General features: G+C 45.6%; 1 protein-coding gene across 1 annotated transcript in view; it reads left to right on the top strand.

Moving 5' to 3' along the window:
- mtss1 (MTSS I-BAR domain containing 1) overlaps positions 1-25,021 on the top strand; it is a 47,484-nt gene extending 22,463 nt beyond the window's left edge. Inside the window, exons 4-16 of the mRNA XM_028429805.1 lie at positions 10,585-10,669; positions 12,665-12,756; positions 12,841-12,915; positions 18,143-18,300; positions 18,377-18,484; positions 18,605-18,702; positions 18,823-18,901; positions 20,401-20,640; positions 20,683-20,811; positions 21,925-22,075; positions 22,187-22,213; positions 22,707-23,503; positions 23,552-25,021. Coding sequence (XP_028285606.1) covers positions 10,585-10,669; positions 12,665-12,756; positions 12,841-12,915; positions 18,143-18,300; positions 18,377-18,484; positions 18,605-18,702; positions 18,823-18,901; positions 20,401-20,640; positions 20,683-20,811; positions 21,925-22,075; positions 22,187-22,213; positions 22,707-23,503; positions 23,552-23,932 — 2,420 coding nt within the window. The 3' untranslated portion in view covers positions 23,933-25,021. The remainder of the gene's footprint in view (positions 1-10,584; positions 10,670-12,664; positions 12,757-12,840; positions 12,916-18,142; positions 18,301-18,376; positions 18,485-18,604; positions 18,703-18,822; positions 18,902-20,400; positions 20,641-20,682; positions 20,812-21,924; positions 22,076-22,186; positions 22,214-22,706; positions 23,504-23,551) is intronic.
- Positions 25,022-25,924: the final 903 nt, after the last annotated feature.

Raw genomic sequence — 25,924 nt, forward strand, 5'->3', positions numbered from 1 at the left:
TGCTCTCATTTCTAAGAGACATACAACAAACACGTTTACGAGACAAAGTTCCTGTTGCCAGCAGGTGGCGCTATGACCGTATCACCCTATTAGCATACATAACTGTTCGGACTCAGGTCCATAGCAGTACTATAAGATTTTGTCCACATTGGATAAAGTATATTGGTGGTACTGCAGAAAATACAGTGTTCCTTTGTAATGGTGAATGGTCAACTTTGAGGCCACGCCCCCCGCCACACCGTAACACTTTTGAAAGAGTTTTGGAATGTGTCTATTCCCTATGGTGTCCTGAGTGGACACAGTGAATTTCAGCTGGATTGGATGAAGTATGTGAGGCGTGAAAAGTTTTGTAGCAGGGTCAGAAATCACCAAAAATGGCCACAAACTTTAAAATGGCGGACTTCCTGTTGGGTTTGGAGGGGGGGGGGGGGGTCGAAGAGACGTCTTGAGGTGATACATATGTGTGCCAATTTTCATAATCCTGTGTCAAACCGGCCATGTTGGACATGGAGTACATGTGTTCAGTGCTGCAGTGTGTGTGTGTGTGTGTGTTTGTGGGCTTTTTTAACAGTCAGCTGCTGGTGTGATTATGTAACACACAAGACAGTTGGTGTTTAAAAGGAAATCCAGTAGCGTGTGTGTGTGTGTGTGTGTGTGTGTGTGGGAGTTGAATCCCAGCCACTCCCCTCTATGGAAGCCATGGCGGTGCTGCTCTGTCATATTTTAGGCTTTGTTTTTAAAAATAGAAGAAACACATGCTGAGAATCAACATGGCTAATGTAGCCGTTAGCATCTGTATACACTACGTTAAAAAAAAAACACAGACTCATGCAGAGCAGCTTCAGATCACACAGGGCAGCACATGACATCACCTGAAGGCTGGACATTTCAACATCATGGAATCATAAGGCTTCATCATCATCATGCTTCTCATATCACAAGACATACAGTATGACTCCACAGCTGGAGGAGAGGGCCTGTGCACCGACACACACAGATTCCTGCTGTAGCCAGTGTGTCCTTCCTCTTAAACAGCGCAGTGTAACTCCTCTACCTGTGGGCCTCAGGCTTCAGAGCAGAACAACAACAAGTTGGAACAGTCACAGTTATGACAGTAGATCGTTACTTTAACCCTCATGGACTGTTCGCAAACACTACCCTTATGTGTTGTTCGGGACAAAAACGTCCTCTAACTTTAACGGTTTTAAAAATATATCAGATAAATATTTTTTTGGAATTTTTTGCATTGACCTTTTAATTAACTTCAGTTCTGTAGTTCACAGTAGTGAAGAAATCATTTTCCCCAGGATTTTAATATGGTCATTAAGTTGTTAACTGTAAAAATCACAAATGTTACCTCCTACCAACAGGGTAAACCACCAACAATCAAGAATGCATGATTATGTAGTGCCATGGCTGTGCAGTCAAAAAAAGTGTGTTTATAATGGAAGTCTATGGGACAAAATGGGAGAAAAAAAGAAAATCCAGTGCTGTGCAAAAACTAATAATGCAATAAATTTTTTTACTGATGTTTGACCAAGACTGTAATAAAGGTTAAAAAAAAATCCAGTCCACATTCACCTTTTCTATTAAAAATGAGCCATTTTGTGTGTTTTTTTTCCAATTTTCAGCACCACCCCTTATAAAATTGGTGATTAAAGGGTTAAAATCCTGGGGGAAAATGATTTTTCCACTACTGTTGATTAGAACTGAAGTTAATTAAAAGGTCTATGCAAAAAAATTAAAAAAAATATTTATCTGATATATTTTTAAAACCGTTAAAGTTAGAGGACGTTTTTGTCCCGAACAACACATCGGGGGTAAAATTTGCCCACAGTGTACTGTTGACCTATGAAACATTTTAAAATCATATTAACAAAATTTATGTAAAATTAAACTTGTTGAGCAAAAATGATTCAATTTGTTCACATATTGACAAAGTTATGGCCAAAATAAACAAAAAAAATTTCTCTCAGAGGACAAAAATGTCCCGAACAGTGCATAAGGGTTAAACATGTTCTGGACATGTAAACTTGGCAGGAACGTTAGTGTCCTCAGACAAAAGCCTTATTGTGGATGTAAGGTCATAAAACGGTCCAGAGCTGCTCGGTGGGGTCAGACTGAAGCATCATTCAATAAAGACGTCAAAAGTCACTGATGACACAGCTGTTTGAATCATGCTGAGAGAGTCAGTAATCAATCAGTTCACACAACACCACTGTTGGCAACTGATACGCGAGCTATATGAGGCTGCCTGCCACTATCCCCCATATAGGAACATATTTAAACCCGAACCTGACATAAAATGAACTTTGAACGGACCTGATTGCCGTGGAGCTGTTTTCAGTCGGTGTTGCCGATGATGCAGGCTGTTTACATGATCTGCAGGTGTTCATAACATGCTGAGACAAGCTGCACCAGTAAAAGCAGGCAAACATGGACGCACACACACAACAGCGGCTTTAAGAGGATTTTTAAATAATCATTTTTTTAAAGAAGGAATTAAGGTTGTTAAACGTCAAATATTGTTTATACGTGGCGTGTTTTGATGGTCGACGCAGGGTGAATGTTTACTCTGAGACATTTCTGGTCTTCCTGTTGCATTCAATAGGAGAGACATGTTGGTCCATGTGTTTGGACCCTGCCGTGGACACAGCACTGTTTCCATGTGTTAGCGGTTAGCTCGATGTAAAGTTAATATGGCCTTTACGCACTGCATGTTGACCAAGCACATTCCAGTGTTCTGTGTGTGTCTGTGTGTGTGTGTGTGTGACAGCACCTGTGTGGTGTGTTTTGACAGCTGCCTCCTCCTCCACCTCCTCCACCTCCTTTCTCTCTAGAGTTTCTCCTCAGCTGCTGACTGTGTGAGAGACAAAGGAGAAGCACAACAGCTGACTTTAAGGAGTCTCCTGTTTCTTAATCAGATTGATTCTATAATGACACCTTATGAAGCAAGGAACACACACACACACACACCCTCTCAGCAAGTTCTATCTGCGTGTGTGTCAGAACCGGTCTGATGGGTCTGATGGGTCTGGTGGGTCTGTGAGCTCTGCGGTCAGTTTCCACGGTAATGCCAGCGTTCTCATCTCAAAAAAGCATCACCAGGCTGAACCAGATGCATAAATATAACAGAGCTGGTAGTCATTGTTGGAGCGCTGACGGTGGTGTTATCTCTGCTTTATCGTGCTGATATTTTGCCTTTTTATAGTGTTTTTTTATCCTGTTCCTGTCTTATGTGCAGCCTGTGATGTTACAGGTACTTGTTGTTATGAAGCCTCCGTGGAGGTCCTTGATAGCTTGATGGTCTTGTGGTTTTGTCCCCCACAATCCACTCAGACCTGCATGTTAAAATGTAAGAGCTATATAAAGAAGAATCAAATTATAGATTTAGGTTCTCACAATCTCACAGTTTGTGGTATGATCGCACTTGATTAACACTGACTGCATCCTGATCGGTGCATGTGACATCACCCTTTATTCCAGTCAGAAGAGATAAACAGTTCTAAAAGCTTTCACCATCTGTGCCAAGGACCCGATGAGAACATCAATACAGTCATTGCATTGAGTCATAGATTGCATTACACAGATTGACACCTGATCAATGAGCGTGTCCCTGAATAGAAGCCGCGAGGCGTCACTCTGTCTGTTTGCCGACGGCAGCTCTTCCTGCCTGCTCTGTGTTTGTGTGTCGGGTCGCTGCAAGATCGAGTTCACATCAAATTAAATAATGTCATGTAATGGCAGTGTAGCTCTCAAGTAGCTGTATAAATGTACTGTAAGTGTATCCAGGTGTCTGTTGGTAACGGCAGTCATGATGCTAATACGAATATTATCAGCATGAATCCCAATCAATCTCCAAACAATCAGCTGATTTTCTAAGCAGGCTCATCCCGTCTCTTCCCCCGGTGATTCCACATGACCGGTTACCCTGGCAACCAAGGAACTGTTGACGTCTTTGGCATCATGGGGCTTCCAAATCACGCACACACACACACACAAGTACACACAGATCACAAGACAGGCGACTGAGTCCTGACTGATTCTAACGGAGGTTTCCCGAGGTCAGCTCCCTGCTTCTGTGTGTTTTCTGAAGGACTGCAGAGGGTTAATCAATAACTGGATAAGAGAGAGGACTGCTGAGTTTGGAGCTGTTACTGTTCGGATCTGGGGTTGTTGTCATGGTGACGGGATGCATGCAGACCGACACCTCCACGTTTTTTTTGTTTTGTTTTGTTTTTTTTAGCTCACACAGGCGCCCGTCCCCTGGCGGTCATAACGGGGGTGACACAGAGAGTTAAAGGAGCAGATTCAGGGGAAAAGAAAACACTGGCAAGTTGGGTTAGGAATTAATTCACACATACACACTCACAGGCTGCTCTGAAAGGGCCACATTATGAGGTGGGAGGAGGAGGAGGAGGAGGGCAAAGCTGGAAAATCTGGGTTTAAGAGGAGGTGAACAGGCCTCACTCTGTCCCTCTGGTGCTGTGTCTTTGGAAAATGGAGGGAAATTATCAGCAAGCATCTTTTTTCCTACTGATTTTTTTTATTTTTGGTTCCATCATTCATCACATCTAATGCACATGTTTCTTTACACACATTAAACATAGGAGCTGGAAGTGGATGCATTGATGACAGTATTCTTCTGATGTGGCTGTCAAAATGTAAATCCACCATGACCCCAAGATTTCTTACTTGACTCTTATTAGGCCCCGTTCTCACTGGAGAAAGTCATTCCAGCTAGAGTAGGATTGTATCTGGATAGTCTTTAAGCTCGATACGTTCAGACCTATTTTCAAATCTGGCTATCACACAAGCGTGTCCCCACTCAATCCGGTTTAATCCGGCTTGTTTGCTGTCCTCCAAACCACTGGGTGGCGCCTCGTAATATACAGAGTCCGTTCAGGCCGCGGTAGGACCACGGGTGCGCATGCGTCGTGCGGTTTTTTGTCCCGTGACGCGCCCCGTGAACCGGAAGTAGCATGTCGCTAGCCGGATTCGCTCGCCACATTTGCGTTCACACCTGATCCACATTCGAGCCGATTGAAATCAAACTGGATACAGCCGGATTCGAGGTGTTCACACTCAGAAAAAAACCATCTGGATGCAGCCCTAATCCCGCTTTAGCCAGATTTATTTCCCCAGTGTGAACGGGGTATTAGTTTTCATTTCTTTAACCCTCTAAGCACCTTATGCAGTGTTGGGAATAATATTCAGTTACTGAATACAGATTACATGCCCTAAAACACATTTTAAGTGATAGTGCAGCCCCTGCTGACTACAGAGGACGCTATAAAACATTCAATAAAACCTGTCCAGAGTGGTCCAGCTGACTGCATCACATCATGTTATTCTATTTAGAGGAACAGAAAAAAAAACGTAATGATGACAGAATAGTATATATTTTTAAACAACATTATTTTACACACAAAAAATAGTTGAATACGTAAATAAACCAGACTCATTTTACCATGTATAAAACCAGCTGACTGCAGCCACACGTTCCTACTTAAATGTTAATCAGCCTCAGTTTTGGACGGAGTTAGCTACCAGCTAACAGCTAACTAGTTCACTCCTTCAAGTGACGCAAACAGTGTACCCGCATCTGTGATCTTTGCAAATGCTCATGTGCACTAAAACTTGATTTGAAAAAAATCGTGGATGAAATCGAAATCGCAATATTTGCCAGAAAAATCGCAATTCAATTTATTCTTAAAATCGTTTAGCCCTACCGCATCATGACTCCTCAGACTCTGACCCCCATCAGTCCGGCTGCTCTGTCCTCTCTGTCGCCTGCAGACAGTTTCTGTCCAGTTTGCTGAACCAAAAACTTTCGCTTTGATCAAAGATGTTGTATTGACAGTAAGAGCTCTCACTCAAATGACGATTTACCATCATACACGCGTATATGACCACACAATGAGACGAGCGATCAGGACTCAGACATCTGCCGTAAACAGGATCTTTGTTGTAAGAAGACAAAGATTTTTTTACATGACTTGTTTTCATCCAGCAGAGTGAAAAAACACTTAAAGTACCGTCGTGTAATCCACAAGTTTCAACAATGTAACTGTATTCTGATTACCATCTCTTTAGAGTGTAACGGAATACAGTTACTCTCTAAATACGTAACGTCGGTACATGTAATCCGTTACTCCCCAACCTTGACCTTGTTGTTTTTGGTTTGGGGCTCTGTCAGTGTTGGTTTTTCTAATGTAATGTATTTTTATCGTACCACCAGGAGACTCCTTAAAAGGTCGCTTTTCTGTGATTGTCATGGTAACCTCAGACTGATCACTTCTCAAACCGTGACTCAGCATCACATTAACAGAAACGACTAAACAGTGTGAGCGTGTGCAACACAGAGTCGCTCCCACACTGAGTCTGTCTGATCTTGTCCGGTCACATTTTTCTCTGAAGTCGTCTCTGAGCTCCATTAGACGTGTCTGAACACAGTGGATCCTCACACACACACACGCTGCGATTCCTGCGTCGCGTGAACGAATATTACACGTACTGTTGACTTTATAAAGAAATATCCTGCAGATGTTCACTCAGGCAGGGATGTGGACATTCTTCAGCAGCATCACATTAGTTGGAACAGTAAAGTGAAACCGAACAGAAAAACATAACCACCCACACCGTTGTCGTAAACATCAACAGACGTCCTTTACTGTTCCACTCAGAGCCGCCATTATCATCAACATTTCATCTGTGTAGACACTTTAGAGCGGGGGGGGGGCAATTATTTTGTTGTTAGGGCCACATAGACTTCCATAAGAAAAGCAAAGGGCCACATTTTTCATAAATAATAATATAAATCGGAGACCGTATCTACCTTTATAAATATGCTCCTGTTAAATGTCATTCACTGCTCACTCCTCTGTCCTCTCTGTGTGTGTCCATGTCTGCTCTGAGTGTGTGCTGGTTGTATGTTGAAACACACACACAGTGCAGAGCAGCACAGATGATGTGAAGATATTTTTACAGAAGAAAACCATCAGAGTTAAAGTCAAAGTTAAAGTAGCAAATCCCAGAGTTCTGAAAGTCGGGCAAGATCTGAGCTTTTTAAGAGCAGATGACGATGAAATGTGTCGGCTGCAGCACCGCGGTAACATCTGAATGCGCCGTGGAGTTTCTGTGTGCTTTACCGTACATTTCAGAATAGTCGTGCAGCATTTTTAAAGTGTACACAGTGCGACCGTGTCCCTCCAGAGAGTAGATGGGATGATGCAGTGCAGCAGCGTGGAAGAGACGAGGAGGGTTGGGAAGACGTTACCGGTGATGTCGTGCTCAACAGCTGACTTTTTCTGCCTGTGTTTAATATTGTGTGCACGGTCCGCAGGCTGCATTGAAGGCGCAAGCGGGCCGGGCCTTGCCCAGGTCTGCTTTAGAGTGTAACAAATCGGAGCTTCTTCTAGTTTTATATGTTATATTTTCATCTCTAGAACCAGAACTTTCTTCTTCCTTCTGCTCTTTCCATCATACGCTTCCACCTAACTCTCCTCGGGACGTCCACATATCTCCTCTTTGGTCTTCCTCTTGACTTCTTGCCTGCAGCTCCATTTCAACCCCTGTCCCTCCTCTGCTCGGACAAAACCGTCTCAATCTGGCCTCTCTGACTTTGTCCCCAAAACAGCCTCCCCGAGCTGTCCCTCTGATCTGCTCCTTCCTCATCCTCATCTTCATCCCTGCTGCCTCCAGCTCAGCCTCTTGACTTTTCCTCACTTGCTATGTTAATACCACAACATCAATAATATTTCTAGTTACTACCACAAATACAAAAGTTCGATCCCCAGCCTACCTGGAGGAATTGTATTTTTGGCCGTGTGGTTGCAGCACAACAAGCAGCACTGCCATGTAATTACACATAATAACAGATTTACTAACCAGCAGTGCTGGCCTACATCCAGATGACACAAAGGAACATAATCATCACAGAGATGGGAACAATATCTCTCCTTCTCCTAAAATCAAACATCTCGGCCCAGCACTTCTTGACTTCTTCGTCTTTCTTCACCAGACTCGGAGGTATCGTGTGTTTTCATGTGGGCCCGACATGGTTCACTGTCTTATCTTCATTCTAGCGCTGTTAAAACTTGTAGACAAGCAAACAAGGTTCTGCATCCCTGTTCTGGTTGTCAAATATTTTACAGATCGTTCTTGCTTCACTGCTGTTTAGATATACAAACCACCTGGAGGAAAACACCACGTCACTTGGAGCATCACTATTGTTGGTTCCATCCTCTTTTTTTCTTCCTTCACTTATCATCGTTTCTCATTGTCTTTTTATCACGTTTGATCTGGTTTTGAGAGCTTTGAATCATCCAGCCTCTGATACCCCGTTCACACTGGGGAAATAAATCTGGCTAAAGATTAGGGATTAGGGCCACATCCAGATCTATCCAGATGTTTTTTTTTCTGAGTGTGAACACCTCGAATCCGGCTGTATCCAGTTTGATTTCAATCCGGCTAGATCCACCTCTCGTAGGTGAAAAAATAACATCTGGATACATCCGGATTGGGTCAAATGTGGCTCAGGTGTGAACGCAAATATGGCTAGCGAATCCGGCTAGCGACGTGATACTTCTGGTTAGCGACATGCTACTTCCGGTTAACGGGGCACGACACGGGACAAAAAAACACACGACGCATGCGCACACGCGGTCCTACCGCGGCCTGAACGGACTCTGTATATTACGAGGCGCCACCTAGTGGTTTGGAGGACAGCAAACATGCTGGATGAAGCCGAATTGAGTGCGGACACAAGTGTGTGCTAGCCAGATTTGAAAATAGGTCTGAGCGCATCCAGCTTAAAGGCTGTCTGGGCTCAATCCTACTCTAGCTGGAATGACTTTCTCCAGTGTGAACGGGGCCTAACATCATCACATTAATGTGGTCTTGTGGTCACTTGTCATCATATGATTTAAGGATTATATAATTTTTTTTTTAATTCAGAAACATTTAATGGCCTGTAACCCAGACAGAGGATTTGAGAAACTTTCATAACACTGCGTGACAGACTGTTAAAACATCTCCTCTACCTTCATTAAGATAATAAGTCAAACCACTGCAGCATTCACGGATTAAATGCTCTCAGAGCTCGGAGCTGGAGGAGCAACAGGGAGGGGAAGGCAAATAAAACAAACACACCTCGACACACCTTAACGATTAACCTACACCTGAAAGTGTGTGTGTGTGTGTCTGCTCTGTGCACGTCTGTGCACGTCTCTGCACGTGACTCATAATTAATGTTTCCGAAGAACAGTTGCAGCAGAAGGGGGGGTGGGGGTGAGAGGAGGAGAGGGACAAATAGAGGACAATGGAGGAAAGGAACGGGAGGACGTGGAGAGGTGGATGAGGTGATGAAGAGTGACACAAACATGCAGGAAGGAGAGGGTACAGTCTGTGCCCGTCCAGGATGCACTGTGACATCACTTCCTAAACACACACACACCTGTCAGCCATGACTCAGCTCTGCAGTGTGTCTGTGTGTGTGTGTCTTCTCTCAGATTTACATATTCAGATGAAATAAACTGAGTCAGAGTCAGTTCAGACTTTTCTCTGAACATCTGCTTCGTCACTTTGATGCAGCAGTGCTGAGTGACGTGGATAAAGTGAAATGTCACTGAACATTTGACTCAGTGTGAATTCACAGACCACATCCAGTCCCAGTCCAAGGAAGAATGTTTGTTAAAAAGGCAAATGGTCAAGATTGGTATAAAATAGGCTCCATAAAGGTTCCAGGTTATTGACTTTTTTCCCTGATGTCTTGTCTTTCTGTCTTATTGGGCACACAGACATGTTTGCGTTCTCTCTGTTTCCACAAAGGTGCAGGACTTTATGACTTTATATGGTCCAAAACACAAAGATTACACTGATAGAACACACACAGAGCAGCGAGTCTTCTGCTCACTGACTAATCAACGAATTGATTAATCTATCCTCTTCCACATCAGATAACATGTGTAGTGTTTAAGTGTGTGTCTGTCAACAGTAAGTGTTATATTCATATACAGACTGAGGGCCACAAAGAAACCATTATGTTCTCTGTGTGTGTGTGTGAGAGAGACAGAGGCTGTGTCAACATTTATTTATCCTTGCAAATGTTACACAAATCAGAATAAATACATATGAAATGTTCACCCATGCAAACACTCCTGTGATATGTGTCCAGTGTGTGTGTGTGTGTGTGAGAAACATAATATTGTAACATTAACCTGAGCCGCTTGGTCTCTTACATAATTAAATTAACAAAATTACACTCACACACACCTGTCGTTGCAACACAAACATTACAAAACTCCTCATAAGATCTTAATCAGATTGATTCTATAATAGCAGCTTATGAAGCAAGGATCACACACACACACACACACACACACACACACACACACACGGTCGGGACTGGTTGCAGATTCCACAAGGAAAAAGATCTTTGCTGAAGTGTCGGGTGCTCGGTCAGACCAGTCACACAATGTGTTGCATGTGTTTAAGGTTTGTCATGTACTCACTGAGGAAGAATACAAACATCTATAGCTGAACTTTATTTTGAAAGGTGACATCATGCTGATGTCGTTTCAGGTGCCACCAAGGAGATCGGCTCAGCGCTGACCCGGATGTGTATGAGACACCGCAGCATAGAGTCCAAGCTCAAACTGTTTACCACGTAAGACACACACACACACACACACACACATAAAAGACAGTATCATCTAATGTGATCCTTACGAGACTGAAGACAGGTGAAGGTGTGAGTGATGGTGTGATGACACCTTTTATCTGACAGTGTGGGAACCAGACGCCTGATTATCCTCGGCTGACATACGGCCGTGCAGAAGGCAGCCAGCGCGCGTGTGTGTGTGTGTGTGTAGTACAGTTGCGTGTTGTCCTGATTTCACTGTCACGGCTGCGACATCAGTCGTTTCTCTGTCATTTGAGTGGCCGTCAGTCAGTGACTCACACGTTGTGTGTCTCACACACACAGACGAACAACCTGGCTACACCTGTGCAGCCTGATGTTGTAACACAGAGACTGTTTATTAGAGATAAGTAGACCATAATCTTCTTCCTGATTGGCTGATACAGAGCACCAATCAGATACCGTTTATGAAAGAAAGTGTATACTGTATCTACAAATACTTTATACAAAGGTTGACTGAGGGCAAAGAGATGAAACTCAGAAACATGTCTCCCCATCACTCAGCACTTACGCAGGTTGAGACAAAAAGTAACTGACAAACTAACAAAATGCACGAGGAAGAACGTTAAGAATCAAAGTACAACTAGAAGAGTCAAAGAGCTGAAACGGAAACAAACCAGGGATCGAAAATACTGGAGTAAAAAAAACGAGGGTGAAATCAGACGAGGAAGAACAATGAACAGTGTCACAGGTATGAAGACGGGCCAGGTGCACAGACAACACAAGGCAGGCCAGCAAGACGGGTAAAACTATTACACACTGGAGGAAAACACTTCAAGTGAAAGCACACAGAGACACACAGGGGAACCTGATTCTCTAAATAAAGCAGGAAACAGCAGAACAGAAAATCAAGGAAACGGAAGGTAAACAGAAACACCTCTCTGTGTGATCGTTTACTGGAACTGCAACAAGACAATATGAACTTTTTCCTATAATGTAATGTGAATATTGACCTCCATGATGAAAGCAACGTGTCGTGATTGTCAGACTGCTTCACCGTTGTGTGCGCTCTCCTGTGCACGTTCGTGTCCATCGCAGCAGAGTTCAGAGCGCACACACACAAGGCGCCCAGCGAGAACCACAACTAACAGGGAGCTGCAGACAGTAAAGGGAAGCACTGGTGATGCTGGGCTCAGCCCAACTCTGCCTCCTTTAGTTGATTTTTTTTTTTTTTTTTTTGGGGTGGCCCTAATCCGGGCCGGACTGCTCCACATCTGCCTTAAAATGGTCCCAGCCTGCTGACAGTATTTTACCCAGGTTGGATCCAAACGCTCCCTCTTCTGTCTTGATTGCAATGAAATACTAAATTACCAGTGACGTGTGACCTGAGGTGGCAGTGTGAGGCCAGTCAGAAGTTTATTCCGTCTTCGATCTTCTCTTGTACTTTTACACACACTAATACCCTGTTCACACTGGGGAAATAAATCTGGCTAAAGCGGGATTCGGGCCGCATCCAGATGTATCCAGATGTTTTTTTTCTGAGTGTGAACACCTCGAATCCGGCTGTATCCAGTTTGATTTCAATCCGGCTAGATCCACCTACGAGAGGTGGATCTAGCCGGATTGGCTCAAATGTGGCTCAGGTATGAACGCAAATGTGGCGAGCGAATCCGGCTAGCAACGTGATACTTCCAGTTAGCTATGTGCTACTCCCGGTTCACGGGGCGTGACACAGGACAAAAAAATGCACAACGCATGAGCACATACCGCGGCCTGAACGGACTCTGTATATTATGAGGCGCCACCTAGTGGTTTGGAGGACCGCAAACAAGCCGGATTAAGCCGGATTGAGTGCAGACACGCTTGTGTGATAGCCAGATTTGAAAATAGGTCTGAACGTATCCAGCTCCAGACTATCCAGATACAATCCTACTCTAGCTGGAATGACTTTCTCCAGTGTGAACAGGGCCTTAAAGTGTTCAAGTGAAACTTAAATGAGTTTCTTCCTGTTCTTTCTTTCAGAGCTCTCTCAGAAAGCCTCATCACCCCATTAGAATTAAAAATGGAGGAGTGGAAAAAAGTGGCCAGTCAGCTGGACAAAGACCACGCCAAAGGTAGAACCAACCAGGCCTCCACACACCTGCACACACTCTCTCTCTCTCCTTCATCTTCTGCCATTTGCTTTTGTTTTTCTGTAGAGTATAAGAAGGCCAGAGCAGACATCAAGAAGAAATCATCAGACACCATCAAACTGCAGAAGAAGGTGAAGAAAGGTAAGAACATGAAGCTCGAACACAAAGCTGTCAGAGGTGAGGAGGCAGAGTGTTTATCTCAGCAGCAGAAGAAGAAGAATCCACCTGCTGAACGTGAGATAATCCTCCACTGTAAACATGAGCAGTCTGTTTCATCCTGCCCTCATTGTGCCGCATTACATTCGACTCTGCCTCCTGTCAGTCATCTGAGCGCTGCAAGGGAAGAAATAATCCTGAGAGATGTTTTCTTTGCCATCACAACTGTCATCTGTGTGTAATTTAAGCCGGAGAAGTAGGTAATCTCTTTCTGCTACACTGTTCCAGCACGTCAGAGCTCCGACCCTGCCTTTATTCTGCCTGTAGCGGTGATAAAACGCTTAGATGACTGTCAAACAAAGCTTGGAAAAAAAACCACCCCACCTTAAGGTGGATTGGTGGTATTGCATAGAGTGAAGCATTGTGGGAACTCAACCAAAGCTTTCAACCAGTCCTCCAACGTCCCAACAGCGTGCCAGCCCTCAGAACTGACACACACACACAGAGCGGCTTCTGCACTGACAGGTTTGTCTGCGGGATCGTTGCCATAGAAACGCGGACACACCCTTCCCTGCTATCAAAGTGACACGCCCCTGGAGTTGCCATGGTTGCACCTGGCTGCAACGTCCCATAACCTAAAAGAGACTGTGAAAGCTTGCCAGGACAGACTGCAGGCGGCCTTATATGGTAGAAATAGAATGGAAACGCCCAAACACACACACACACACACACCCGAGACTGAAATGAAACCTCCAGGCCTTTATACAAATATCCTCTCTCTGTCCTCTTGCTCGACAAATCCAATACGCAAATGCACAGACGCAAAAATAGTTTGTGCACACATCACAAGTCTGGCTGCAGACCCGCCCAGGGTAAACAGAGCCGTGTCTGATGTGGGTTTAACATCTCTGGACATGTTTTCTGCTACGTGCCCCTTTTTTCTCCGTTACTCTGAGCACAAAGTAAATCGCCAAGATGGTCCGAGGTACAAAAAAAAAAAACGACTGAAGGAAATGTGTCGTTTAATAGTTTAGGCTCTGACCACGTAGAACCAGATCTTAGCCATGACCCGAGTGAGTTCAGTTCTGTAAGAACTCATAGATAGAAGTGACAACAGTACAAATACAACACTAATGCCACGAATAAGACAAACTGCACAAACAAGAAAATCAAAGATGGAGACAGAATCACAGCCTAATATGTGATCACCACACACACACACACACACACACACACACACCACTCTCTGTTTAATGAGTCTGTTGGCATCTTTCTTACTTCAGTTCTTTCTCCTTCTGTTGCACAGACAGACAACCTCCACACGGTAAACATCTCATATGATTCTGTGTGTATCATAACTCTGTCATTATGTGGTAATTGACCACATCAGGAGAGGGAATCTCCATCTGAGGATGATGGTAGCATCAAAGAAGCAAACATTACAGTGATCACAGGAAATCAGCTGTCACGGCGTGGCCCTTTTTTGCAGATCCTCAGTCGGTTCCCACTGCAGTGTAGGACACACGGGTGACATGATCAATCAATATCTCATAATGAGCCAACAGGGTGACCTCATCACCGATCTGGTTTCACTTTCACCTCTTCTTCATTTGTTCTGCTGAGCCGGTTGTGTTGCTTCTGCTGAGCGTTGTGTGTTTTTGCTGTGTTTTGTTTATGAGTTCAGAAAGCAGCTGCTGAATTTAACCAATCACATTTACTCTAAGAAACAGAACTGGGGGCACCTGGGGAAGAGTCTGGGGTTTTGCTTAAATGAAATATTTACACAGCTAGCTAGCTACCTAGCTACCAGAATTAGCAGTTAGGATGTTTAATCTGTCAAAATCTTTGAATTAGTTAGAGAATTAGAGTTCATGGAAGTTTCATTTCGCTGCTCGTGTGGCAGCCATGATTCCTGTATGAAGCTGTTTCAAGCTTCAACTTCAGCTCATATTATACTGTATATAGACACCGGTTTTTGAACAAATCAGGACCTTCTCCATCACACTGTGCTGCTCTTTTTGGCTTCTCTGTCAGACGTGCACTGAATCGAGCCCTTCATCCTTTAAAAGCTCTGATGATCCCTGATCTTGCACCCTACGGTCTTGCACCCTTTAGCAAGAACACGAATTAGAAGGACACAAAGGTCTGAGTGTGGATTTTAGGACAGGGCCCTCCGGACCAGCCTTTAGTCTGCTAATGGAGCAGCTCAGTGAGAAAAGAGGAGGAGGAGCAGAGAATGACAGAGGAGGTGAGGGGTTATAGAATTAAGCGGAGACGATGTCATGTGGATCTCGATGAGTGAGGAGGGAGCAGCAGGAGCGGCGAGGTCCGAGGAGGTGAAGGGTTCTGTTTGGAATATCCAGGTGGTTTTTGCATACAGCTGCTTCAGACCTGCCGCTGCCAGCTCCTGTGGAATACACTGCCAGTCTAGTGCTGATGACATCATCAGTGTGTGACGCAGGTGGTCTAGACTTCTGGATGAATCAGACTTTATGATAACAGCAGCCTGACAATACCATTAGTCATTGTAAGACACGTGTCCTTAGAACCTCAAGTGTTTTTGTTTGTTAGCTTTCCAGCAGTTAGGAGTTATTTATCATGAATCCAGGCGCATCTGAGCGGGAACAATATTTCAAAATCTGTCTCAGTTTAAAGAGCGTGATAAATAAAGTGTGTTCCGCTTAGGAAACGCTTACGAGCTGTTGTTTATCTTGCAGCGTCTGAACTGCGTCTCACCTTTAACAGAGTGATGAGTTGACTCTGCAGGTCGGAGCTTCTGAGTTCAGGTCTGTGTGTCGAGCCGGGACCTTGTAGAAACAGAGTCCGACGGTCTGCTGCAGCCTGTCTGTGTGTTTCCATAGACGTCAGAAGACCGACAGCACGACAACACTGAGCTCCTGTTAGCGACTTGGAAATTACCCTGCGTCTCTCTCACACAGTCAGGTGTGTGTGAGAGCAGGCTGTGTTTAGGCTGACACAGAGTCAGCAGTGTGTGTGTGTGTGTGTGTGTGTGTGTGTAGCTGTGGAAACTGCTTCTCAGTGTTTTTCACAGGATTTACTGTCTGTGTCTGTGTTGTTTCTTCCTCTGTTGAAGTTGGGAGGAGGTTTATTGTTTGTAGCACGTTGGCTAAAACACATCTGGATACACAACAATTCCACAGAACTCTGGTGGACAGAAAAGCTCAGAGATCAGTCTGTGATTTGAAACTTTAGACAGAATTTTTCAAGCCAAACAATCACACTGCATTCTTTCCTTAGTGGGAAAACGGCACTTTCATTGTCAGGCAGCTGGAAATTCACAAGATTCAAAGCATCACATGGGCTTTAGGCCACAGGTGGTTCAGACCAATCCGAATCTTGTGAGGAAGTACGGGTAGTTGTGGCTGTGTTTAAGGCCTGATGACGGGCTGTTGGCTCGTTAACACTTTCCTCGTTGCTAACAGCTTTCTTCCTTTCACTAGGCCCCGTTCACACTGGAGAAAGTCATTCCAGCTAGAGTAGGATTGAGCCCAGACAGCCTTTAAGCTGGATGCGTTCAGACCTATTTTCAAATCTGGCTAGCACACACTTGTGTCCGCACTCAATCCGGCTTCATCCAGCATGTTTGCGGTCCTCCAAACCACTAGGTGGCGCCTCGTAATATACAGAGTCCGTTCACGCCGCGGTAGGACCGCGTGTGCGTCATGCGGTTTTTTTGTCCCGTGTCGCGCCCCGTGAACCGGAAGTAGCATGTCACTAACTGGAAGTAGCATGTCGCTAACCGGAAGTAGCATGTCGCTAGCCGGATTCGCTCGCCACATTTGCGTTCACACCTGAGCCACATTTGAGCCAATCTGGCTAGATCCACCTCTCATGGGTGGATCTAGCCAGATTGAAATCAAACTGGATACAGCCGGATTCGAGGTGTTCACACTCAGAAAAAAACACATCTGGATTGATCAGGATGCGGCCGAATCCTGCTTAAGCCACATTTTTTTCCCCAGTGTGAACGGGGTATAAAAGAGCCTGCCCACATGCTAACTGCTACATCCTACAGAGTATTCTTATGGACGTTCCCGTCCTTTGCAGACAGTTTTATCACATGACTCTGAGGTGAGTCTGTGCAGCAAAACATCTGGCACATCAGGTAAAAACTGCAGCGGGAAAAAGCATTTCCTTCCTTCTTTAAATCTCTTACGGGGCCTTAGAAGTGAATGTAATAAATCAAGTTTTAAAAAAAGCTCATTTGCATGTAATCGGGTTTAATTTGCAGCTTGCTGTAGAACCTCGTATGTAACGTGAGTGAAGTGTTAACTGTCATAAAATGGAACTAAATAATTGAGTACATGAAAACTTTGGAAAGTGCTGTGCAGCTCCTTCATGCTGGCAGATGTCTGAGCTTCTTTCTCCAACTCTGGACTTATTTTTATATTCTGTGTCTGGTTCCACAGCCGGGTGGTCCACGGATCAGAGCTCTGTCTGTCTGTCTGAGACCACCGAGCTGAGGTCCGATCAGCCCCGTTTCACTGATCCAGCTCTGTCACCCTCCATCTTTTAAAGACGTGATTCTTGTGAGACTCACACAGATGCTTCCTTCAGGCTTCACGTCCTCAAGTGTTTGTAGTAGTACTCCATTTTAAAGTGACATTTATTTAACGTCTGATGGCGGCTTGGAATGGGTTTGACAGTAGAAAGTTTCCCTGAGCTCACCTTTGATGAGTTTAACATGTGCATGTTTGTGAAGAGGATTTAGAGACATCACGGCTACTCAGGAGCCAATCACAGCTTTCAGAGGTGTGTCGCGGAAACCTGAGGCCTCCAGAGGAAATAGTCTGAGTCAGGGACTTTTTTTATTATTGAATACATCATGTTATGTCACACATTGCCTCCAGATTCAGAGGCCTTTGCAGGAGCAGCAGCAGGTGTTATGTGGAATCACAGCTGGTGAGATGATCAATACCTCACAGTCACATTAATATGCTTCCACACAGGCAGAAGGACAAAGGTCAGGCAGGGAAAGTGTGCGACAAACAGCTGACACTCAGCTGTGTGTGTCTGTGTTGCCATTAAATCAGCTGTGTTGTGGGGACCCCTGCTGGTAGAGGCTGGGTAACACAGTCTTCTAGATCGCTTTGGTGTTCAGATTTCTGCCGGTCTCTAGATGGGACTCAGCTTGTGGTGCTTAACAAACAATACAAAAATGATGTGTGTGTGTGTGTGTGTGTGTGCGCAGGGAAGGACGAGGCTCGGGGCCAGCTGGACAGCGCGCTGCAGGACGTCAACGTCCGCTACGCCGTCCTGGAGGAGACAGAGAAGCGAGCTGTGTGCCGGGCGCTGATAGAGGAGAGGGCTCGCTACTGCAGCTTCGTCAGCATGCTGAAGCCCGTGCTGGTCAGTGTGTGTGTGTGTGTGTGTGAGTGATGACTCAGATCCAGGACTGACAGACCAGATTACTGTGTGTTCTCAGGACCATGAGATCAACATGCTGGGTGAGGTGACCCACCTGCAGACCATTCTGGAGGATCTGACCAGCCTGACCACTGAACCCAATAAACTGCCAGCAGCCAGCGAGCAGGTACACACGCCGCTTCTTCTTCTTCAACATCTTTAACCTGCCCTCCAGCGCCACCCACAGGCTAACGCTTATATTTCCCCCAGAAAGTCACACACAGTCACCATAGTCCTTTCGTTTCAGGTGATTCTCGACCTGAAAGGTTCTGATTTCAACTACACCTATCAGACACCACCAGCTTCTCCCAGTAACAGTCTGTCCAGGAAGAGCAGCATCAGCAGGTAACACACACACACACACACACACACACACACACACACACTGTACTTCTGCTAACACACTGCAGCCACATGTTAACAAACAGCTGTCAGTTTTTGACTCCAGTGTTTGTGGTTTCATAGCAACTGTCAGTCTGGATCAGTCAGACATGTTCCCTCTCTGGACTCCATCAGCTGTGCTGTGGACGGATTACACATGCAGGTAACACACACACACACACACACACAGACACACACACAGAGTTAAACAGCAGTGAAGACTTGTAATATTAACATGGTGAAATAATCATCTCCTACAAATGTCATTGTAAACGTACTTTGACTCTTTGTTAGCATGGTTCACATGAATCAGGGTACAAACCTCCATCACCTTTTATTGTGGCTGACATTGATTGAACCACTAAACTCCATCCAGCACCTTAATCCACAGACTTTTGGCTACATGCCCGACACATGCTTCTGTTAGAACCTTCAGAATAAAAGCCTTTAGGTGCCAGCACACACACACACACACCGCTCTAACCCTCTCCTGTGTGTAGCGCTGCTCCTCCCCATATCTGCTGATTGGCTGTGATGAAAGCGGGCGGTCCCTCAGTGAAGGGAACTCCCCCTCTCGCCTCGGTCGTCAGGGCAGCCGTGGTCGCTACGGTTACGCAGCTGGCTACGGCCACCACCCCTCTCAGAGCCGCCGCGTTAGCCGCAGGGATTTGACCACTGTGAGAACAAAATATATATATATTACATTCCTCCCAACCCCGAGTACCGTGCTGTTCCCACCGTCTGTGTTCACGTCACCGCCAACTGTGCCGCCATTCTTACTCCCTCATCGGGTCCTCCATCAGCTCACTGATCTCCAGTCTTGATCCCAGTCTACAAACCATACACATTTGTGTGTGTGTGTGTGTACCGAGTGCAGTGATTCAAGTGTTGAATTGTGCGTTTGTGCTATTTCTTTTTCTTGTATCCACTCGTCGTGTATTGTGCCCTTATGTGGTGTGTATCTCTACTTGTCGTCGTGTGTTTGTTTCATTTGTTCAGTGAATTCCTAAATTCTGTTAAAATTTCTTTTACTTTCTGCTAGGGATGTCCCGATCCGATCACGCGATCAGAAATCGGGCCCGATTACGTGATTTCAGACTCGATCGGAATCGGACATTACCTCCCGATCAGGACTCGGATATATATGTATCAGGGCTGTCAAAGCTAACGCCTTCTATGCAGGGTGGCTCTGTGTCTTGTAGCGCAGGGGTATGAGGGTATCCAGGTCCTGGGTTCGAGACCTTGATGTGCTGCGTGTGTGAAGTCTCCCAGTGTGGCCACACACACACACACACACACACAGGTTTTGCCGCAGCGAGTGCCTTTATAGAAAGGATCGGATCGGGACTCAGTATCGGCAGATACTCAAAATCTAATGACTCAGACTCGGACTCAAGGGCAAAAAAACCTGATCGGGACATCCCTACTTTCTGCCTCTCTGCCTCTGTTTTTCTGAGCTTTCTCAGCTGTTTCCATGTACACCTCATTTTCTGGTGTATTCTTTAGTTTGACACTAAAACACTAAACTAGAACACATGACCTCCTCATGGATCCATGTGTGTGCTTAGTTTGCATACAGCACTGTTTCTATGATGTTTTGTTGTGACATCACATCCTGGTTTTGGTCTGTGTTGTGTTTATGTCTCTGTCAAATTGCACCAGAGTTCACGTGGAAGCGGAACTAAGACCTACGTGTTAGAGGGTCTGAATCAGTTTGACGGTTTGGATGGCAGCGTGACATCAACCAGACACACGCCACAGTTTGAGTTCATATCTGTGGTGATATCCTGCATGTTTCCTCCGTCTCTTTACACCTGCTGTCACAGGTGCTCTTCAGAAAAACGAACGTGTACAATAGACGTGCTGAATGAGGATGACTTAAACTCTGTGTGCTTTGTTAGCGTCTCGTGTTGACACTCACAGCACATGTTGACTGACTCCTGACAGGACGGCCCCACCAATCAGCTGGCACCGGGGGGAAGCGGAGGGCCCGAGAACGGCCTGCTGGCCCCGCCGCACACTGCCTACACACACCACGGAGAGAGAGCTCGAGCCATGTCTGCGTCTGGGAAGGTAACGCACAGCGTGGGTTATACATACACATCATCCTCTAGAGGGCAGCAGCACTCGTCTCATCTCTGCTCCTGCTTTTCATTCAGTTCGAGCTGCTTTCCTTCCCCTCGCTCTGTTTTTCCATGTACTCTCTGTGAGTGTCAGAAAAAGCCAGCAGGCCTCTTATATTCAGCTTATGTTACCACCTGTCTGTGAGACAGCGGGGGACTCTGATCATACATGTGACCATTGGGACAGATGGGACAGTAAACACAGAAGTTAAAACGACTTCCTGTTTTGGAATGTTTCTATTCTCTGTGGTGTCACGAGTGGACACAGTGAAATAAAGATCAATTAAATGAAGTGTGTCAGATGTGAAAAAATGTGTAGGAGGGTCAGAAATTGCCAAAAATGACCACAAAATTCAAAATGGCGGACTTCCTTTTGGGTTTGACCAAGCGGCTCGGGGCTCAAAGTCGAAGCCCATGCGGAAGTGTCAAAACTTGTAATTCACGCCGCAACCACTGGGGGGCTGGCTCCAAAAGCGAGTAATTTCCCATAGACTCCCATGTTAAAATGGCCGACTTCACAGCAGAAAAAAACATGTTTACATCCTGGTACAAAAAAACCACTCTGGTCTCAGATGATAGGTTCTCTTCTAGTGTCAATTGTAGGGGGGGTGAATTTTTTTACAACTCACTCGATTCAATTGTATTCGGACTTAAAATTACGCATAATTATGGGCGTTGCTGCTTGAGTGACAGACAGTTGACGTATCACAGCGTGAGTTTCCTGCTTCCACGATCGCCCGCCCCCCTAAACCCCGCTCGTGCTCCCCCTCTTTGTCCATATTTGGAGTTTTGGCGGATGTGACGCTGCCAACATGGCGGCGGTCATCCATGTCCCACCGAGCATCAAACCGGCCAGAGGGGCTACGCGTTAGGGGGCGCTGTGAAGCCATTTCTCCATGTTGCATTTCAAAAGTCAACAAATGAGAAACGTTTTAAATATGCGTACTGAGTTTGGTGAGTTTTTGAGAGTGTTCAGGCCTCCAAAAATGTGATAATAAGGAGTAAACGCTCTGTGTGTCTGTTAATCCTCATGAATTAAACCTCTCCTCCTTCTCTCTCTCAGTCCTGCTCAGCCCGGGATCAGCTGGCCTTGACTCTGGGTGCGTTGAATTCGGACGCCCAGAGGAGCAGCAGGGACTCTCTGCACTGTTCCAGCGGCTACAGCACACAGACCACCACGCCGTCCTGCTCTGAGGACACCATACACACACACAGTGAGTACGGATGATGTGCCTCTTATCTGAATGGACCGAACCCTGCTGCAGCTCTGCAGCTCCTCTCTGTTGTCGTAGATCTCTTCTTAAACTTCCTTCCTTCTCTTCCAGCTGTAAAGAGAGATCCTCCCCTCTATGGTAGGTCTCTGACTGTCTGTCTGCCTGTTTTATCGCCCCGCTACAGTTTGATTGCATGTCACCTGCATCCAGCATTCACTTACCTGTTGAAGCTCACAGAAAAGATTCTTTAGAGCTGCCCAGGACCAGCAGCTCTGCACACAAACTCTGCACTGTGGCAGCCTGCATGGAGGGAGGGGAGAGCGGTTATTTACTAAACATATTCCAATCAAATGAAGGTGCCTTTTTGGCAACGTTTCATCCTGACTTCATTCTTAAAACCAACACATGCAGACACTCAGACCGGCAGCATCAGGTGTACTTCGTGTTGTACACTTTGACGTCATTTCCATGCGGTGATGCGTGTTTTTATCATTGTTTGCATGTTGTATCCTGAGATAAGAGTCTCCACAGTGTTCCTGCTGCTTCTGTCTGAAAATGTTATCGAGATAATCCCGATTTATAATCCAGCACACTGACTGACGCCCCCTCTCCCTCTCTCTTGTCTTTTCAGTCGACTATGAGTCCATCTCCCTTCATGGTGATGTTGACTCCATCTCCTTGCACCACCTCTCCCACGGCAACAGCCAGTCAGACTTTGACAAGTCCTCGACCATCCCCAGGAACTCTGACCTCAGATTTCAGTACAGAGAGTTTGCTCAGTCTAAGCGCCCTGCCTCGACTGTCAGCCTATTGGCTGAGTCCGAATTGACTGGTGGCTCCATCCGCCAGCTGCCGTCCCACACGGCAACCATCAGACGCAAACCGTCGTCCAAGCCGGCGTATCGAAGAGGCACAATCAGCGGCGGGGTTCCCATCCCCATCTGCACGCCGCAGGTTCCCCTAAAAGCCGTCGGAGGAAGCGGCGGGAGCGACGAGAACGTTTTCGCAGCGCCCTCTGCTGGAGGAGTGGGAGGTTTAGGTCACAGTAAACTCTGCACCTCCACCCAGAGCCTCAGCGCGTTACCTCCCTCTTCCTCCCCATACTACCAGCTGGTCCCTGGTCAGATGCCCATCCCCGTGCCGGTGCCCACTATCCCCTCTCTGCCACCAGAGGGCAGCACCATCAAACAGCAGCAACAGAGACAGTACCAGCTGCAACTCAACCATCAGCAGCAACGCAACCAACAGCAGCATCTGCAGCAACTGCACCAACTGCACCAACAGCAGCATCTACATCAGCTCCAGCAACAGCAACATCTGCAGCAGCAGCAACAACAACAGCAACATCTGCAGCAGCAGCAACAACAACAGCAACATCTGCAGCAGCAGCAACAACAACATCTGCAGCAGCAACAACAGCAACATCTGCAGCAGCAGCAACAACAACAACAACATCTGCAGCAGCAGCAACAACAACAACAACATCTGCAGCAGCAGCAACAACAACATCTGCAGCAGCAACATCTGCAACATCTGCAGCAGCAGCAGCATCAACTGAACCAGCAGCAGAAACAGAAGATGTTCCAGCAGCAGCACCAGCCCTCTGCCGCCCAGGGAGAGCCCTCTAGTCTTGACCACACCACCAATTACACCCCCCAGGTTCCGCCACCCTCCAGCCAGGACCAGGACCAGGACCAGGATCAGGACCAGGACCAGAACCCGGAGCAGCAGACCCAGGAGGGACGAGAAGGAGGAGGAGCAGATATGCTGACCCTTATCAGAGGAGTAAAGCTCAGAAGGACTCTCACCAACGACCGCTCCGCCCCCCTCCTGCCATCTCCAACCAATCACAAATGAGACTGATCGCCTGCTGGTGAACTGTTTACTGGGCTCAGCACAGACGGACTCACTGACGAGTGGCTGCAGCTCCACACGTGTCTTTTTTTTTTATTTGCTTCCTTTTAGGCGCTTTAGATTTGTCTTTTAAGTATTTTTGTCACTTCCTGTTGCCTTTTCTGCGGTTTTTGTTTGCATTTTGATTGTGGATAAAGTTTTGGTGTGACTCTCAGTCTTACTGGTAGAAGTGTTGATTGTTTTAGTTAGTGCTGTCCTCAGGTCTGACGATGATCATTAGCCAGACTAAGAACCTGTTAGAGGCTCAGATCCTCTGGGTGTGTTTGATTTGTTTGTTTTTTTTCTGCCCCCCTTTAGGCTCCCAGGAGGGTGGGGTTTACTGTTTAGTCCATTTGCTCCACGTTGTGTCATGGTTGACCCATGGTGTGTGGGGCTCTGAATCTGTTTGCTGTAGGTCAGAGTTCTGGAGTAAAACGATGTCTGTAAATATGTTAGAACAAACCGGAGCTTAGAGATCACCTGGTGGTGGGGGACTGAGACGTGACGCGGAGCCATCACTGTGGATTAAACTGTTACTGTGGGTGAACGTCTGGTTGTTAGTGCGTGCGTGGAGGTGACACTGATGTGGATCAGAGAACATAGCTGGCTATGATAAACACACCAGGTCTGCAGAGCAAACACACAACGACAGTTCAACCTTCAGAACCTGCTGCGATCCATGTCATGAAAGAAAGAATGATGACATACCAGGGCCATACCTTAAAAAAATACAGAATATTCTTGCATTTTTCCTCTTAAATTTGTCACTTTGCATCTTTAGAATGACAGAAAATATGAATATTTTTTTCTCAAAAATGTATGACTTCAATATCGGAACATCCATATAAATTTGTGTCAGAAATATTGGAGTTTTTTCTCAATTTATTTGTTTAATTTTTATAAATTTCATTTTTTTTTCTCAGCTATTATCCATCCAAAGTCCACTGAACAGTGATTCTGATTAGAACAAACTGTGACGGATGTAACAGACAGTGATGCACCGCAGCACTGAGATAATAAACTGAGTCACATTAAATCAGTTTTTAACTCAGAGTCATTTGTGGTCACATTCTTTTAGTCAATTTTTCCAATATATACAATAAAATGTCACCAGAACAGTGTGTCCATTACATATTTCGTCCACCAGGGTGCGCTGATAAATCCATATCGACAGGCTTTATTGATCCCACAAGGGGAAATTGTTAAAATATAAAAAACAACAGTGCGTTTATTTTTATTTTTATACTCCACACATAGCTTGAGTTACTTTTTCATCCGGTGCTTTCATATAAATCCTCTGAATGACTCTTAAGTGTGTTATTGACACTTTCTGAGCGTACTGGGCAGAACTTTGTGTTGTCAGCAGTGGTGGAGGAAGTACTGAAGCTTGGTACTTAAGTAAAAGTACAAATATATACTCGAGTAAAAGTAGAAGTGCTGCATCAACAATCCTACTTAAGTAAAAGTCTTAAGTACTTTTAAATGTACTTAAAGTAGAAGTACTCACACACTGAATATATATGATTGATTTCCATTGCAAAGGATCTGAACAGGTTAAAATAATCACATGAAAATGGACCATGTGTAGTTAATGTCCATGTTCAGTCCAGAAGCAGCTGTGGACAGGTCTGTGTGTCATGAGGCAGGCTGTGGGCATCAAGTGAACAGAGAGGCTGCTGATAACAAACAGGCATTCAGCATGTTTACTGTGTCAGTGTTCCTGCTGTAGATTCATGTGATGATTCATGTTAACCAGACATTAATGGATGGACCTGTGTTAGCAGACAGCAGCTAACTAGTTAGCTCACTGAACCAGAGCACCGGCATCATGACTGAGGCTCATTATAGAAACACAGCTGGCAGCTTGACACCACCTCCATGCAGAGTCTGACCTCTCATCAGTCCACACTGTGTTCATCACATGGAACAAGGAACTACAGACACTATCAAGTATCA

This window comes from Parambassis ranga, chromosome 18, assembly GCF_900634625.1.
Source record: "Parambassis ranga chromosome 18, fParRan2.1, whole genome shotgun sequence".
In the NCBI taxonomy this organism is placed as follows: Eukaryota; Metazoa; Chordata; class Actinopteri; family Ambassidae; genus Parambassis; species Parambassis ranga.